This window comes from Herpailurus yagouaroundi, unplaced genomic scaffold, assembly GCF_014898765.1.
Source record: "Herpailurus yagouaroundi ecotype Mexico unplaced genomic scaffold, PumYag 162, whole genome shotgun sequence".
Taxonomy (NCBI): domain Eukaryota; kingdom Metazoa; phylum Chordata; class Mammalia; order Carnivora; family Felidae; genus Herpailurus; species Herpailurus yagouaroundi.
Window position 1 is genome coordinate 68,726,742 of NW_024412403.1, and position 16,060 is coordinate 68,742,801.

Sequence of the window (16,060 nt, forward strand, 5' to 3'; positions counted from 1 at the left end):
AGTGGCCATGTACAAAAGGATTTAGTTGACAAAGTCTGGTGTATAAAATATACTACATTTTTTTTCTCAGGCAAATCAGCAACAATTTTGAATAATAATTAAGATTTATTATGGGGTAATTGTCATTGTTTATATTTGTGACAATATGAAAAACGACCCAGAGCCCATTTAGCTTTATCTGGCAGATGGAATCCTAGGGCAAGTTTTCAAAACAGCACAACTGACAAAGGTTAAGAGTCCTACTTAGTGACAAGAACATGAATTAAAGTATTCCATAGAAAACTCTCTCCATCTATTTTTCATACCTATCATCTTAAAACCTTTCCCGGTTTTTCTCAATCTAATCTGGTCCTTCAAATACAGGGGACCTTTATATTCCAAATGCTTTCAACGCTTTTTTCCCCCCACCTTTCATTTCAAAGAATATACTTTGAAAGTTTGGAGGAAGAAAAAAAAAGGAAGGGGAGAATAACCAAGTCACTTCTCCCCTGATCAGTATATAATATTCCAGAAGAGTTTTCCTATGTTGAAATTAACATGCTTTTATAATGAGTAACATCTTAATGATAGTAACATTTCAATAAATTCAAAGTAATAGAATCTGCCAGGCAGAGAACTAAAATTAGTTCTTAGTTACCTTCTAAAGTCTCATTTCTATAACCAGAAAGGCTGCCACTTTACCAATTCCAACAGTTATGCTGGGATTTACCTTTTAGTTAATTCCAATTTTATATTAAACAACCATTTTACTGCAAAAAAAATTTAGCTCGTATCTCATGGCTCATGAACTTCTAGGACAGGAGCAAGATAAATTCCTATTTTAGACAGAAAATAGACCACAGTAGTTAAATGGACTTTAATTCATTCACTGAAGACACCTGCAATGGCAAAAACTCCCAATGGATGCTGTTCTTACTAATCTGGGGAAACAATTTTGTGTGCTTTATCTTTTTTCCATCCAATATCAAAATGAGAATTTTTAAATTATCCAACAGAAGGTATATGATTTAAAACATCCTAGAGAAATGACATGTTACCAGTGATGTACAGTTTAAAAAACTCAGCCACAAAAAAAGTCAAAGCTAAAAACAAGATTTTTACTATGAATCAGTGCTTCTATTACCCTTCTGAAAGAAGTTATATTTTAATGTGATGTAAAGGCAAAATTGAAAGTTTTTCTTTAAATTAACCACCTAATTTGTCCCTAAAATTACAAAGAATCAAAGTCTTTTACAGGTCAAGTGCAGTAAACTAAAATGTCCTTTCAGCACAAAGCAGCACTAGAAAATGTAACTTATAGATGGGAATTGACTAGTTTTGCAGTGGCTGTTCCATCAGTAACAGACATCAGACGGTATCCATCCAGAGCACAGACACAACTACAGACTAGATGTGAAGAATGCATCACAGGCTTGGCTGATAAATGTCCTTTTGTCTTTGTATCTTTCTACTTTGAAGTGGATTTTTTAAAGTTTAAATCAGGTCACATAAGTTGGCTGCTTAAATAACAACATGATGAGGTATGAAAGCTCTGAATATCCCTAATGTTCAGCAGGATTTACCAGAGATGTAGAATAGCCTGTCAGGGGAACTTCCAAATAGTTACATTTTGGGGTTATAATGAATTCTAGAAGAGGATAAGATTAAAGAGGCTTAAAAGGGTAGTCTCTGAAACGGAAGTGAGAGACTTTTCCTTCAGAATTCATTTTGAACAGCGTAACAAAAAAATCTTCTCCTGATAGTGTGTCCAAACATTGAGTCAAGATGGCCATCTAGCACCAAGAAGTCGTATTGAACTCAGTTGCAGTTCTCTTGGCAATTAAGCTTATTTTTTCATTCCAGTCCAAGCACAAATGTGGATCACTGAAGACAGTACTGGAAGCGCCAGTTGCAGGTACATTGCAGTTATCATTAAATGAGCCAGAAGGTAGAAAAACTTTTTATTTTATGGGGGGACTTGACTGGGCAGTACTAGTAGCAGATGAAATGAATAGGGAACAATGAGGTTATTTAAAAAAAAAAAAAAAAAGATCACTGCCCTTATTTGTGTTGAACAAGTCATGTTGAGAAGGTGGTTATTTAAGATAAGGATGCTACATTAAAGGGATCATACAATGCAGCATGAATACGTTAGAATCAAGCTGCACCTAAGAAAAAAATTTCCCTAGGTTACCTTTAAAAAAAAATTATGTGTTATCTGCCAGTCACAGAGAGGAAAAGCACCTAAGGTGAACTTCCAATTTAATGAGGACCTTCATCAGGACCACAAAGCCTGAAACATTTGTTTTAATGCAGAAACACAGCCTCTAGTCACACTGGTTGAGTTTGGGAAAACTGGAGGGATTTTTTTTGTTTTTTATTTTATTGAATGATAGGATATTGTTTCGATTACTAAGGATTCTAGATCTTCATACCAGCATTAGAATTGAACCACTTCCAAATCCTAAGACACTTAAGTCCAAAGAGAAGCGATAGCCATACAAATTAATATGTGGCCCTCTCCTTTCTGCTCTAAGGGAATCTTCAAACCAGTATCACATTTAAGAGTCAAAGTGTTAAATTCTTCAGCATTCCTGACAACTAGAAAGCACATTCACTGAAGGCTGAAGGTGAGGGAGCGGATGGTTTAATATCTGTGAAGAATGGCGCCAATAGAGGAAAGAAAACCATCCAGTCTCAGTAAGGATTAATGCAAATTTGGCTAGAAAAGCCACCAGGTAATCCAAGGGTTCACTGTGGAAGAACTCATGAAAAGTACTCTGAAGTGTACACAACAGGTCTAAACATCTCCCTTGTTGCAAGTAGTTGTGTGAAATTCGAGATAAAGATTTAGTCTCATCTTTTAATATCAGTGTTTTTCCCCACTTTAAAGGGAATGAGGAGGAGTCCTCTTTTTCCCCCACAAAGAAAGGGAGCCACATTAATATGTGTATATTCCCATGACTCTTATAATATTTAAGTGCAGATCTCCAAAGCCTAGGGATTTTCCATAAGAGAGTGGGCCGTTCTGGTTACCCTTTTTATTAGAAGGGTATTCCACCACAGAGAGCCAGAGGTTTTCCAGATGTGTGTAAGAGAGCAGGTGCGCAAGGCAAGCAAATGAGCGCAAACAGTATTATGGAAAACATTTGAGAAGTTAGCTCCATGAGGACTGTGGGCTCCACAAGAGGACTTGACTGGGTAGCCTGGTCTGACACAGGAACATGAAAGCAGAGTATTGCTTCAAAGCTGGAAACCTTCCATAGGAGCCTCACACTGCTGGAAGATGTACTGCTGCTGGCTAAGGTCAACCTGGGGTGCAATGCTGCTGTCCTCATCCTCGGTCCCGAAGTAATGCTCAATAAGATCAAAGGCCTTCTGGTAGATCTCCTGGTTTTCATGACTCTGTAAGAACTCAATTTTATCCAGACCTAGAATGAAGAAGAAAGAAAAATCTCTTTGTGTGTATGTATACATATACGTTCTTTGTATATATGTATTGGAAACTCCAATGACACTATATTTGCCGTGTCTCCTTTCTTTAAAGGAAGATTCTCTTCTCTACTTCTACCTCTTTAGTATTTTGTAACAGCATATAAAGTATCACTGGGATTACATCTGAATGCTAGTATTACAAACTGACACCTTAAACACACATGCAAGCAACAACCAGTCCCCAGAAGCAGTGATTTCCCTAACAGTCACCATATCATCCAGTGTCTAAGGCCAGTAGCACAAGTGTTCCAAATGAACTATAACTATGGCCTGATTATTTGGCCCTGATTCTAAGTTCTGAGCTATATGTCAACAAATGTATAATACCTTAAAATAACCAGAATCAATTCCTACTGCTTAAACTAGTAAGTCCAACTAGAACAGTTACCCCACACATTCCCATTACTAAGTTCAAGCCCATCTGAGCTAAGCTTTCTTTTACTGGCAGGCATAAGCAACCTAACCACTACAGCAATACTGGAAATAAAAGGTAACACTGCTCAAAGGAAAAAAAACATATACATATCCATGTTAAAAATATATAGATCAAAATATTAATCGTTATCTCCGTGGAGAAAGATCTCCAGGTAGAGGAACATTTTTTTTTATATATTTCAAAATGTCTTACACTAAGTGGCTATAGCTTTTATAAGCAGTATTTTTTATGGTAAATTGTTAAAAATCATTTGAAAACAATTCTGCATTATTTGATAAACTTGAAGATGAACATAACCTGTGATCCCTAATTCCAATCGTAAGAATAAGCAAACCCTGGAGTAGTGGTTTTCAATCCCAGCTATACATTAAAATCACTTAGGGAACTAAAAGGTTAATGTACATTGCTAAACCAATGGATTAATAGTTAAGACTGAGAGACTGGAAGAATGAAGAAGCCAAAAGGCAGTGACTCTTTAAGATCAAACTCAGAAACATTTAGAGTCAGGAACACTTTAAGAACACAGGAACCTGTTGCAATGAGCACTGGGTGTTCTATGGGAACCAATTTGACAAAAAATCAAAAAAATTTTTTTAAAACACAGGAACTGAGAGATGCAATTCAAAATTAGAACTGTAAATCTTGGAATAGAGTCAGGCATCATCTACAGTACATCATCTACAGTAGATATGGATGTTCTTAAAGGTTCAGATGGAAGAGTAAGAAATTTTCTTATTTTCTCTCAGTAAGAAAGAGTACCAAGGGCAAGCAGAGCCCGGGACCTGGGAAGATACTTAAGAGCCCAGTGTTAAATGGCTAAATTATGAAGGGTACTCACTTCTCTTCACACTTAATGCATATTCTTTTCCAATTCTACATACTAAACATTATTCATAAGAGAACAAATTTTTCAAAGGAGTCTGCTGTCATGAACTGTGGACAAGCCAGAAATGCAAGAAGAAAAACAATTTCAGGACATTTTAAAACACTCTATCTTACCATAGGCTTCTTCAATCAAAGCACAGTAAGGGTTAATGCCAGTGCCATTCCTTTTGGCTTCTTGTTCTCCAAGCCTCAGGATATTTTCCAAACCATTTAGGGCAACCTGTACAATCTTAGAGTCCATGACTGTGAGGAGATCACAAAGTGGTTTGATACAACCGAGTTCTACGAGGTACCTAAATTAATACAAAGAACAATTTTGTCAAACAAGGCTTTCAATTTCATAAAGCTTTCATGAAATAAGTGGGTCATTCTCAACTGTAGAAATAAAAACAGGCACACCCATTCAACCACCCAAGCTACACTTTATCACAAATGAAGCTACAAATAAATGAAAACTAGTTCTCAAGCACCATCTCCATTTTTTCCCCTCCACAATTATTGGACTCCAAGAAACTAGAACACCCTCTTTCTTTGAATATGAGCAACTTGTCAAAATAGTATAGTTTTGACTGATTTCATTTTTGTTCCTGTAGATAATCACACCTCTGAAACAGGTGCTAAAGCCACCATGGGCCCAACAGGCCAGTTCTGTTTTGTATAAAGAACTCTTGAAACTCCAAGAAAACAAGTAACTGATTTTAAAAATCAGCAAAAGACCTGAACATACATCTCACCAAAAATATACTGATGGCAAGTAAGATATGAAAAGATGTTCAACATCATTATCATGTCATTAGAGAACTGCAAATTAAAACAATGATGCCACACCTATTAAAATGGCTAAAATCCAAAATGCTTGACAATACCAAATGCTAACAACAATGTGGGGCAACAGGAACTCTTTTTTTTTTTTTTTTTTTTGCTGGCGGGAATGCAACATAGGATAATCACTTTGGAAGACAGCTTGGTGGTTTTTTACAAAGCTTTTCATACAATCCAGTAATTGTACTCTGGACATTCACCCAATTGAGATGAAAACTGAGGTCCACACAAAAACCTGTAAACAAATGTTTACAGCAGTTTTATTCACAACTGCCAAAACCTAGAAGCAACCAAGATATACTTTAATAGGCAAATGGATAAACTGTAGTATATCCAGACATGAAATATTAGTCATAAAAAGAAATTATCAAGTCATGAAAAGACATGAAGGAAACTTAGACATGCTAAGGGAAAGAAGCCAGTCTGAAAAGATTCCACACTATATGATTCCAAATATATGACATTCTGGAAAAGACAAAACTTCTACAAAGACAATAAAGTATAGTGGCTGCCAGGGATTTGAGGGGTGGGGGTAAAGGAGTAGTGACGATAGGTGAAGCAGAGGGGATTTTTAGGGCAGTGTGACACTGTATGACACTACAATGGCAGAAAGAGGACATGTATTCACCAAAACCTATAGAACTGTACAACACAAAAAGTGATTCTTAATATAAACTATGAACTTTAGTTAATAATGTATCCGTATTGGTTCATTAACAAATGTAGCTCCACTAAATGTGAGAGGTTAATAGAAGACACTGCAGGGGAGGGAAGTATATAGGAACTCTGTACTATCAATCTCAATTCTGTAAAACTAAAAATGTTCCTTTAAAAAGTCTTTTAAAGTAAGTTCATACCATATTTAGCTTTATTATTTACTCAGGAATGAATTTAATAATAATGTCTAACTTTATTCAAATGCTGACAATTAAAGGCTATATATCTTAACAGAAATCAGGCTTAAAGCTATTTCTGACCATTTCTCCTTCCTTTACACCATAGTTTTGAGTCACCAAAACCTGTCAACCATTCCTTTAACGTATCTGTATCATTCTCATTGTTTTTCTTAAAAAACAAAAAGCAAGCTTCTTTTGTGATTATGTTAGTTACAAATTTAGAAAACACAGAAAAACATACAGAAAAAGTACAGAGATTAATCACTATTATATTAATCTATTATATACCACTGTTGCTTCTTCTGTGTCCTAATTTTTATGAAAGGGGCACCCACCTACCATTTTCTCCATTTATCTTTGACTCTTCCCTTTCCTTGCTTATAGCCTGCCAACAAGTCCTACAGATCCTTCTTTCCAGTATCAAGATCTGTAACTCCTACTATAAGTATTATTTTAATCCTGGCCATCACTATACACTAACTACACTAATGAAGATGTTAAGAACATCCAACTGCTCTTTCCTCTGCTCAAAATACTATGTTCTTTGTATTACTCTTAACACTAAAAACACTCAGAGTCTTCCCAATATACTAAGGCCTTCATCCCAGTTTCCAAAGCCCATCAGTTCCTCATCTTGCAGAAGAATAAACTGTAGCAATATTGATTTGCCTCTTCCAATAACATTATCTGTGCACATTCCCTCACACTTCCCCTGCTATTCTCTCTCCTCCAAAATAACCAAATCTCTACCCAAATGGCGAGTTTCTTCTCTTTCATGAAACGTTCTCTAATTTAAGGCCATATTCTTTATCCCTCATAAAGGGATATCCTCTTAAGGGATATTCTTTATCCCTTAAGAACCAAGGCACATTTAGCATTTGATTATATTAACCTAAAATTATGGATTATTTCCAAGTTACTCTAATTGTTTCTTGCATCTAAATCTTGTCTACTCAATAAGAATAAGCAAAACCCACCCAGATGTCTTTTATTCGTTTATTTTCTGTAATTTGGACTGTAATATTTTTGTAATAATTTTTCAACTAACTTCATCTGTTTAAGAAGAAACTGCTAGGAGATTGATAATGAACTCCATTAATATTAAATAACTATGCTGAATTTTAAAAAGGAATAGTAGCCTTTTTTACTCTTCTCTAACAGAGCAAAATAACCCTGAATAGTTTCTAATGAAATATACCACGGTATTTTAGAAATGTTTTATTTTTTTAATATTTATTTTTGAGAGAAAGAGAGAGCAAAAGCAGAGGAGCTGCAGAAAGAGAGGAAGACACAAAATCCAAAGCAGGCTCCAGGTCCTGAGCTGTCAGCACAGAGCCCAACACGGGGCTTGAACCCTCAAACTGTGAGATCATGACCTGAGCTGAAGTCAGATACTTAACCCACTGAGCCACCCAGGTGCCCCTAGAAATGTTTTAAAAATATGTGTACAGTTTAACCATTTCAATTAAGAAAACATGTATCTTCTACATTACTTATTACTGCCATTACTGGGATAAATGCCATTACTGGTAGTGGCATATTTATAATCATAGTACCCCAGAAACAGAATCTCAGGAGGTCGAAAAAAGCCTAATCTCATACAAAATGCTTCTGAAGACCACTTGAAATCTTCCTTGAAAACCCGTCCATTATGAACTTTACCAAAATAGCTACTTGCAATGTGTTAGTAGTCTATTTAAATATTATTTCAGGTATAGTTATATTCTGTATCTAACCAATTCCTGAAATGTTAGGACTACTTTACCTTTTACATTTTTAAATTCCTAACAGAGCAGTAAAAATTATAGTTAAGTGTGAACATTTAACCCACAAAGCAACAATATGAGTAGTTGTATTTTTCCTGATATTACATATGAGGAAGGGATTAGTACTTCGACACTTATTTGGTTTTTTTAATTTAATTTTTTTATTTTTAATGTTTATTTATTTTTGAGACACAGAGAGACAGAGCATGAACGGGGGAGGGTCAGAGAGAGAGGGAGACACAGAATCTGAAGCAGGCTCCAGACTCTGGGCTGTCAGCACAGAACCCGAAGCAGGGCTTGAACTCACAGACTGTGAGATCATGACCTGAGCCGAAGTTGGACGCTCAACCGACTAAGCCACCCAGGTGCCCCCAACACTTATTTGTAATCATCTTCCCCTCATTTGAATTCCCCATAAAGAAAGTTAAGGCAGACTAAGAGTCTAGGTTCCATTTTCCTCTTCATCATTAATCTTTTTTTATCTGAAATACTGAATGCCCATAATTTAGCATTTAATTATATGATGTTCCTCTGAGGAATTGATTCCTGTCCATATTTATGCCTTCTCTAGCCATTAAGATTATAAGCCACCCAAGGAGTCATTTAAGTCTCAAGCTAATAGAGATCTCTCTCTATTGAATACTGCAGGAGCTCAGGAGACACTTGCCTCTACTAAATTTGGCACTTTATTCTAAGATAGACTTCTCTTTCAAGTTTGATCCAGTTCTAGTAAGACTTCTAAACTAAAAATGGCAAGAATTAGGGGTACCTGGGTGGCTCAGTCAGTTAAGTGTCCGACTTCGGCTCAGGTCATGATGTCACAGTTCAAGAGTTCGAGCCCTGTGTCGGGCTCTGTGCTGACAGCTCAGAGCCTGGAACCTGCTTGCGATTCTGTGTCTCCCCCTCCCCTGCTCACACTCAGTGTGTGTGTGTCTCTCTCTCTCAAAATAATAATTTTTTTAAAAATGGCAAGAATTAGGTACCAAGGTTAGATTCTTAAGGCTTCTACAAGTAACCTTCTAGACTACCTGTTTCTGACAAAAAAGCTCCAGAGTAGGCTAAAGCCACCCTATAAATACTAATATTGTCTCAAACCTCAACTATGCCTTACTTCTCTTATCCTGGAATTATTTCAGCAGGAGGGAATGGAAGAATTTGAGTCTAGTATGAAACTTAGAATAATCTTGCAAGAGATTAGCATAGAGCATTCATAACTAGTAGACATAATAATTTTTCCTTTGATTTACAAGATGCTACCTGGCTAGTACTTACTTGATCTGTTCAGCTGATCCTCCAGAAGTTGCATTTGTGATGGCCCAAGCTGCTTCTTTCCTTGTCCGAAACTCAGCAGTTTGTAATATACTAATGAGGGCTGGGAAAATGTTGGCATCTATCACAGTCTGAAATTTAAAAATTAAATGAAAAGGGAAATTACAAAACTTGCAAAAATTTCATGATACTAATTATAACTTTTTAGCTACCTTCACTAATGACACGCCTCCCTCCTTTAAAAATTAACTAGAAGAAGGCCTCTCACCCCTGACCTTTCAACTGTACTTGGTACACTGATAACTCTCCCTGGAGTCTATGTTCTTATAATCTCCTAGTTTTCTGCCCAAGTTCTTTTCTCTTTGACTGTCCTCTCTCATTTCACCCACAGTAACAAATTATGGAAGTTCAATTTTCTGTTCCTCTGCTAGTCTCATTTCTTTCACAGCATCCAACTCCGACACTTGTGATGTAACCCTCCAGTCCTCACTTTTGGGCACCCCAGCCCATGATAGCCAACAATCTGCTTTAGATCTGTTAATCACTTCAAACATATCATCTACCCTCTATATCAGGTCAGGTCTCCTCTCAAACTTCTTTTTGTATTTACAAAGGCTCTTTTTTGTATTTATTTATTCTAAATTTCATCAGTCACTAAGTCTCTACAATCTCAATTTAAAACCTCCTGAGCCACCCTTTTCCTTCCCTTTTAGCACTTCCCTTTAGCACAATCCTATTCCAACCTACCAACTCCCACCCAGATTACCAACACAGCCTATAGTTAGGCAGAGTACTTTTACTCACCCCCTCTCATATATAAACACTAAAATAGTCTGCTTCAAATTACTTTTTTCATGTTTCTCCTTAGCTCAAGAACCTAAAATGGGTTCGTATAATTTCCTATATCAAGAAACTGAGAAACTCTACATAAGACACGAACAGCAGCAGGTAATCAACTATCACTGAAATCCCCTTGTATGCATGCTATGGTATGAACTTCTATAGCTATCAATCTCAGTCCCTGGCAGCATTCTGGGGAATGACTAACCATGCTTTCCTGATCAAGAACTCTATTACACTAGTGAAGAAAGTCAGCAAAGTTTAGTGGAAAGACACTTCATCTTGATCTGTCATTTACTAGGGGTTCCCTTGAACAAATCATTTTTCAGTTTCATCCTTAAATGAGAGTATTGGATGAGATAACTATCTCTATGATTCCCCTCCAATTAAAGTCCCAGAGGTCTGTGTTTTATCTTTTACAACCAGTTGTTCAGCCTTTCTCATGGCCTGTGCTGAACCCTTTGGCCCACTGTTTATCTTCCACATGGGTTACTCTCCCACCTAACAGAAGAACAAAATTAAAGGGCAGATAACCTTTTAGAGAAAAATGGGTCCCCAAAGGTTTTATGAAAAACTGAAGTTATCCAATAGATATGGTCTGCTAGGAAAAAATATTTTACTTGGCAAGAGTAAAGCCAATCTATTTAGTATAAAGACCATCATAACATTTCAAAAATACAAGACACTCTCTCAGGTCTTGGCACATCATCAAATATTTAAGGCACAGGGAAAAACCAAGGCCAAAGTATAAGTTTCAAAAGTCTGTAAGGTAGGATAAAACTTCTGTAAGGTAGGATAAAAAAAAAAAAAAAATAGATAAAAATGTTGGAAGTTAATGGTCTGCAAGGCAATAATGGAAAAAAAAAATGTAAGCCCAACAGAAAAACACCTAAACCTTATCAATAAAAATAGAAGAAAAAAGACAGATGCTATGGGATTACCTGGATCTGTGCTCTATTTCCAGCTGTGATATTAGATATTGTCCAACATGCTTCCTTTTTGATAGATTCCTTTGGGCTACTCAGCAAATGCAATAAACTCTGCAGAGCTGAGCAATTCAAAATTACCTAAAAGGAAAAGTTTGAAACAATCTGTATTGATCCAAAGAGAAGTAAATCTTTAACTCATTTATTTTAGGAACAATATAGGCAAAGAAATAATGTCTCCCCTTGAAATTTTAGAAATAACTTTATATATGTAAAAGAATATTCACTGACAATAAGAATTCATTTCTAACATTACCAAAGCAGTTCTGCTAGACACATTGTAACTGTACAACTACTACTTCATAAGGTACTACAATGTATTGGTTCTTCACCTTCCTATCCCTACAGCATATTAAAAGGCTTTTGGATGTGTAAATATCTGAAGTAGCCTCAGATTTTTAAGTCCTCTGATAACACTGTACCTGGCCGTCAATGAACAAATACATACTACATGAAGTACACCTGGTGCTTTAGAGGATACAAATATAAAAAAGGATAGGACCCCAGCTATCATGCAGCTTACAAAGGTGAAAGAGAGTGACAAACATACACGAAGGAGCTCTACTCTACCAAAACTAAATTATGAAGTTAAAATGATTGAAATAATCTGTGGTAGGCACAAGAATCAATCACTGAATAACAGAACAGATATCTAGTCCAGAAACAAATGCGGGTATTTATAAGGAATTAAATATATAATAAAGTTCTTCCTGAGGCTAACTGGTTGAAAAACATTTTTTTTAGTTTTGAGAAGAATTTTTAAAAAATTCTTAACCCATTACCAAATAAACCCACAACCAATTTAAAGAGTAAACATAAAAAAGACACCATAAAACAGAACTATCAGTATATAGCTGGTTTAGGGACAGTGAAGGACTTTCAAAGCATAAAAACAATGGAAGAAATTACAGGGGGGAAATTAAAATTTCACCAAATAGACATATTTGCATGTCAAAAAATACAAAATTTAAAATGCACACTATGTAATGCAAAAAAAAAATTTACAATAGATAAGATGGTTGCTGTCTTTAACATGTAAATTGTTAAGAGAAACTACAATTTTGATAGATTACCTCACAAGAAATGAAAGAAACGCAAATTAAAATAAAGCCATTTGTTGCCTATTAATACAGCTCAAAAAATACTAAAACTTGTGTTTAAAGAAGCACAATCTTAACAGTATAAGAGAGATTACAAAGCCATTTTTTAAATGCCAAAGATGTGCTCTAGAAACTAAACACGTCCAAACACTGGGCGCCTGGGTGGTTCAGTCCTTCGGCTCAGGTCATGCATGATCTCACAGTGAGTGAGTTCAAGCCCCATATCGGGCTCTGTGCTAACAGCTCAGAGCCTGGAGCCTGCTTCAGATTCTGTGTCTCCCTTTCTCTCTCCCCCTCCCCTGCTCATGCCCTGTCTCTCAAAAATAAATAAAAGTTAAAAAAAATTTTTTTGGAAAAAAAAAAAGTCAAATAATAAAAAAAAATAAACCTGTCACAAGTTAAAGACAGTACTTGCAGAGTAATCATGAAAAAAGACTTCATGGGTGTGGGGAAACTGCCTTGAAACATGGATAGGATTTCATAAGCAAAGAAGAGGGAGGAAGGACACAGCAGATAAGAAAGGCTGGAAACAAAAAAATGCTGAGACAAGCTACAACAAAGTACCAAAATAAGGAAAGAATAGAGCAGTGAGGCTATTAAGCAAGAGTTCTGTACCCCTAAAATTAACAACAGGCTACAAGGAAGAATGAGACTAAAACTGTGAAGTACAAATCCTTTCAAGGTTCTAAGGTAATCAGACGTGGATACTGAAACACAAAGAATCAAGAGCTGATGACTTGCTATACAAGGTGTGAGAGATGGAGACACCAAATATGACTGCAAAGCTTCAAGTAGGAGTGAACAGTTACCTCATTAACTGAAATGGGGGGAAAAAAATCAAGACCTGGAACTGGCTTTCTGGGGGAAGAAGATAAACTGAGAGAGACAAATGTGAGACATGCCAGCAGAAATATTTAACAGGCTACTGGAGACCCAGGAGTAAAACTTGAGGGACATCAGAAGTAGATGTATAGATACAGAACTTCATTCATTCAGTATTAAACACTGTGCCAGGAACTATTAAGACTGTACAGAAATACAAAAATGAACAAGATCAACACCGTTCCCCCCTCTAGAAGCTTACAATCTAGTGATTAGATAATTACAATACAGTGTGGTAAGTGGTATGATGGATGAAACAAAAGAAGGCACACCTAACTTAAGTGAACATGGCTTCTCAGAGAAAAAAACAGTAACAGGAAGTCCTGAAGAATGAGACGACATTAGTGGCAGAGTGTGCATTAGTGTGAGCCAGTGGTTAAAAGCAGGGATGGGGATGCAAGCCTATGTTCTGAGCAGAGAGAAGCAAGCTTGTGTTAAATCTTAGTGCTGAATGTGGTCATAGCTAATTTAAGGAATAAACATGGCAGAAGCACAGAGCATGGTATGGGGAGGGAAAGAACCTTTTTGTGAATAGCAAATACAGTGAAATGGTTTAAAAATTCAGAAAGTATAATAAAGGACTATATAGTTAAAAGCCTCCTTTCCATTCCTGTATGCCAGCAACCCAGTTCTCCAGAGACAACTGAGATTATTAGTTTCCTATGTATTCTTCTGGAGAACTTTTATGCAAATATAATCAAACATACATATTATTTTTTTCTCTCCTCTCTGCCTCCTTTTATATAAATACTAATGTATTCCACACACTATTCTGCTCCTTGTTTTTCTTTTTAAATGATATAACCTGGAGGTATTTTTTTTTTTAATGTTTGTTTATTTTTGAGAGAGACAGAGCACAAACAAGAGAGGGGCAGAGAGAGAGACAGACAGACAGACAGACAGACAGACAGAATCTGAAAGACTCCAGGCTCCTAGCTGTCAGCACAGAGCCTGACATGGGGCCCAAACCCATGAACCATGAGATCATGACTGACCTGAGCCGAAGTCAGACGCTCAACTGACTGAGCCACCCAGGTGCCCCAACCTGGAGGCATTTCTATATCAGTGCTTAAGGGCTTCCTCATTCTGTTGCACAGAATTCCATTAAAACTGGTGCCAGATTTTAAAGGATCTTAAACACCCTCAAAGGACAACAGAAGGCCATAAAAAGATTTTAGGTCAGAGAATGACATGATCAAATTTGCATTTTATAAGCAGCCTTCTGGTGATACAGGAATATAGCAAGAAATGCAATGGATGAGTAGAGATGGCAGCTAGTGACTGATGACAGGTGGAAAACAGGGAAATAATCCAGCTAATGTCCAGGTTTTTGGATTGGTCAAGTGTTGGTGCCATTCACTGAGGTAAATAACAAATAAGCAGAGGCCCCGATATACCAGGGAAAATAATGGGTTCCTTTCTGAAGCATAAATTTGAAGTAGATATTAGATCTGGAAGACACCTTTGAGTACAAATCCAAATTTTAGGGATTAGAAAAGTGAAGACATTAAATGTCTTCCACCTAAGAGCTGGTTAAGAAAGAGTTATGGCTAAAATCTTATTCTCGATTCTCAATCAAGCTGCACCAGGGTGATAGCTGAAGTTATAAATAAAATCAGTGAATAATTATCCCCTCCAGGGGATAATCCCACAAACAAGAACAGGAAAAGGAGCGCGCTAAGAAGTGGTTTGTGAGACAGGAGACTCAAAATAACTGGAACACCACAGAAGCCTAGGAAAAGAATTTTAAAGACAATGCCATTGCATCAGAGAGATCAAGAACAAGCCACTGTGAATGATATATCTTGATACAGAGGTTGAATAGAATGGGAGTGACATTAAGAACAAGGAAAGAAGGGGCACCTGGATGGCACAGTCAGCTGAGCGTCCAACTCTTGGTTTTGGCTCAGGTCATGATCTCAGGGTCATGAGATGGAGGCCTGCATCGTTGCTGAGCATGGAGCCTGCGTGAGATTCTCCCTCTCTCCCTCTGCCCCTCCCCTGCTTGTTCTCTTTCTCAAAAAAAAAAAAAAAAAAAGAACAAGGAAGAATCCTCCTCACATAGGAGATTTAGCATGCACAAAAAGAAGGAAGCTATCAGAGAGGAGATGAAGATGACAGAGAAAGGCTGCTACTGGAGGCTTCAGATGCTCACAAGAACCACTTCAAGTAGTAGTGGGAAATAAACCTAACTAAAGGGAACCCAAAATTGCTCCAAGAAACAGACAAGATAGAGACAGTGAAGGTACTAAAGGAGCTGCCTAAGGCAACATTTTTGACAAACATTAATGAAACTCTCCCCAAAAGCATGGAGTTAAATACTGTAATAGAAACATAATCACGGGGTTCAATGTACTGTTTCTGAAGGGAAACAGTAGTCACCACTTATTCATACCTGGGTCTGAATATCATCGCCTGTGACAATGTTTCCCACAGCCCGCAAAGCAGGAGAAACCACTTTATAATCATTATGCCTGCAACCATAAAAAGAAATATCAATGCAAGAGTTCTAGCCTTAGTCTCTTTTCCTTAGGGCTGAAATCCAAACCAAATAATGTAACATGATGTTAGAGCAGAAAGGTACCTACGATAGTTGTTAAGAGAACCCTAGGAGGATGGGTTTCGTATATCCCCTAGAGGAATTATCTTTCCCTTTATTTAGCACTTTTGGATAAAAACTACAAATCTTTCCTAATAATCTTTC

General features: G+C 36.8%; 1 protein-coding gene across 4 annotated transcripts in view; it reads right to left on the bottom strand.

The window, feature by feature from the left end:
* Window positions 1-1,076: 1,076 nt before the first annotated feature.
* KPNA1 (karyopherin subunit alpha 1) overlaps window positions 1,077-16,060 on the bottom strand; it is a 69,686-nt gene continuing 54,702 nt past the window's right edge. For all 4 annotated transcript variants that reach the window (XM_040484687.1, XM_040484685.1, XM_040484686.1 and 1 more), the window contains 5 exons: window positions 15,752-15,830; window positions 11,330-11,455; window positions 9,552-9,679; window positions 4,910-5,088; window positions 1,077-3,410 (listed from right to left, as the gene is read on the bottom strand). In XM_040484687.1, coding sequence (XP_040340621.1) covers window positions 3,223-3,410; window positions 4,910-5,088; window positions 9,552-9,679; window positions 11,330-11,455; window positions 15,752-15,830 — 700 coding nt within the window. In that variant the 3' untranslated portion in view covers window positions 1,077-3,222. The remainder of the gene's footprint in view (window positions 3,411-4,909; window positions 5,089-9,551; window positions 9,680-11,329; window positions 11,456-15,751; window positions 15,831-16,060) is intronic.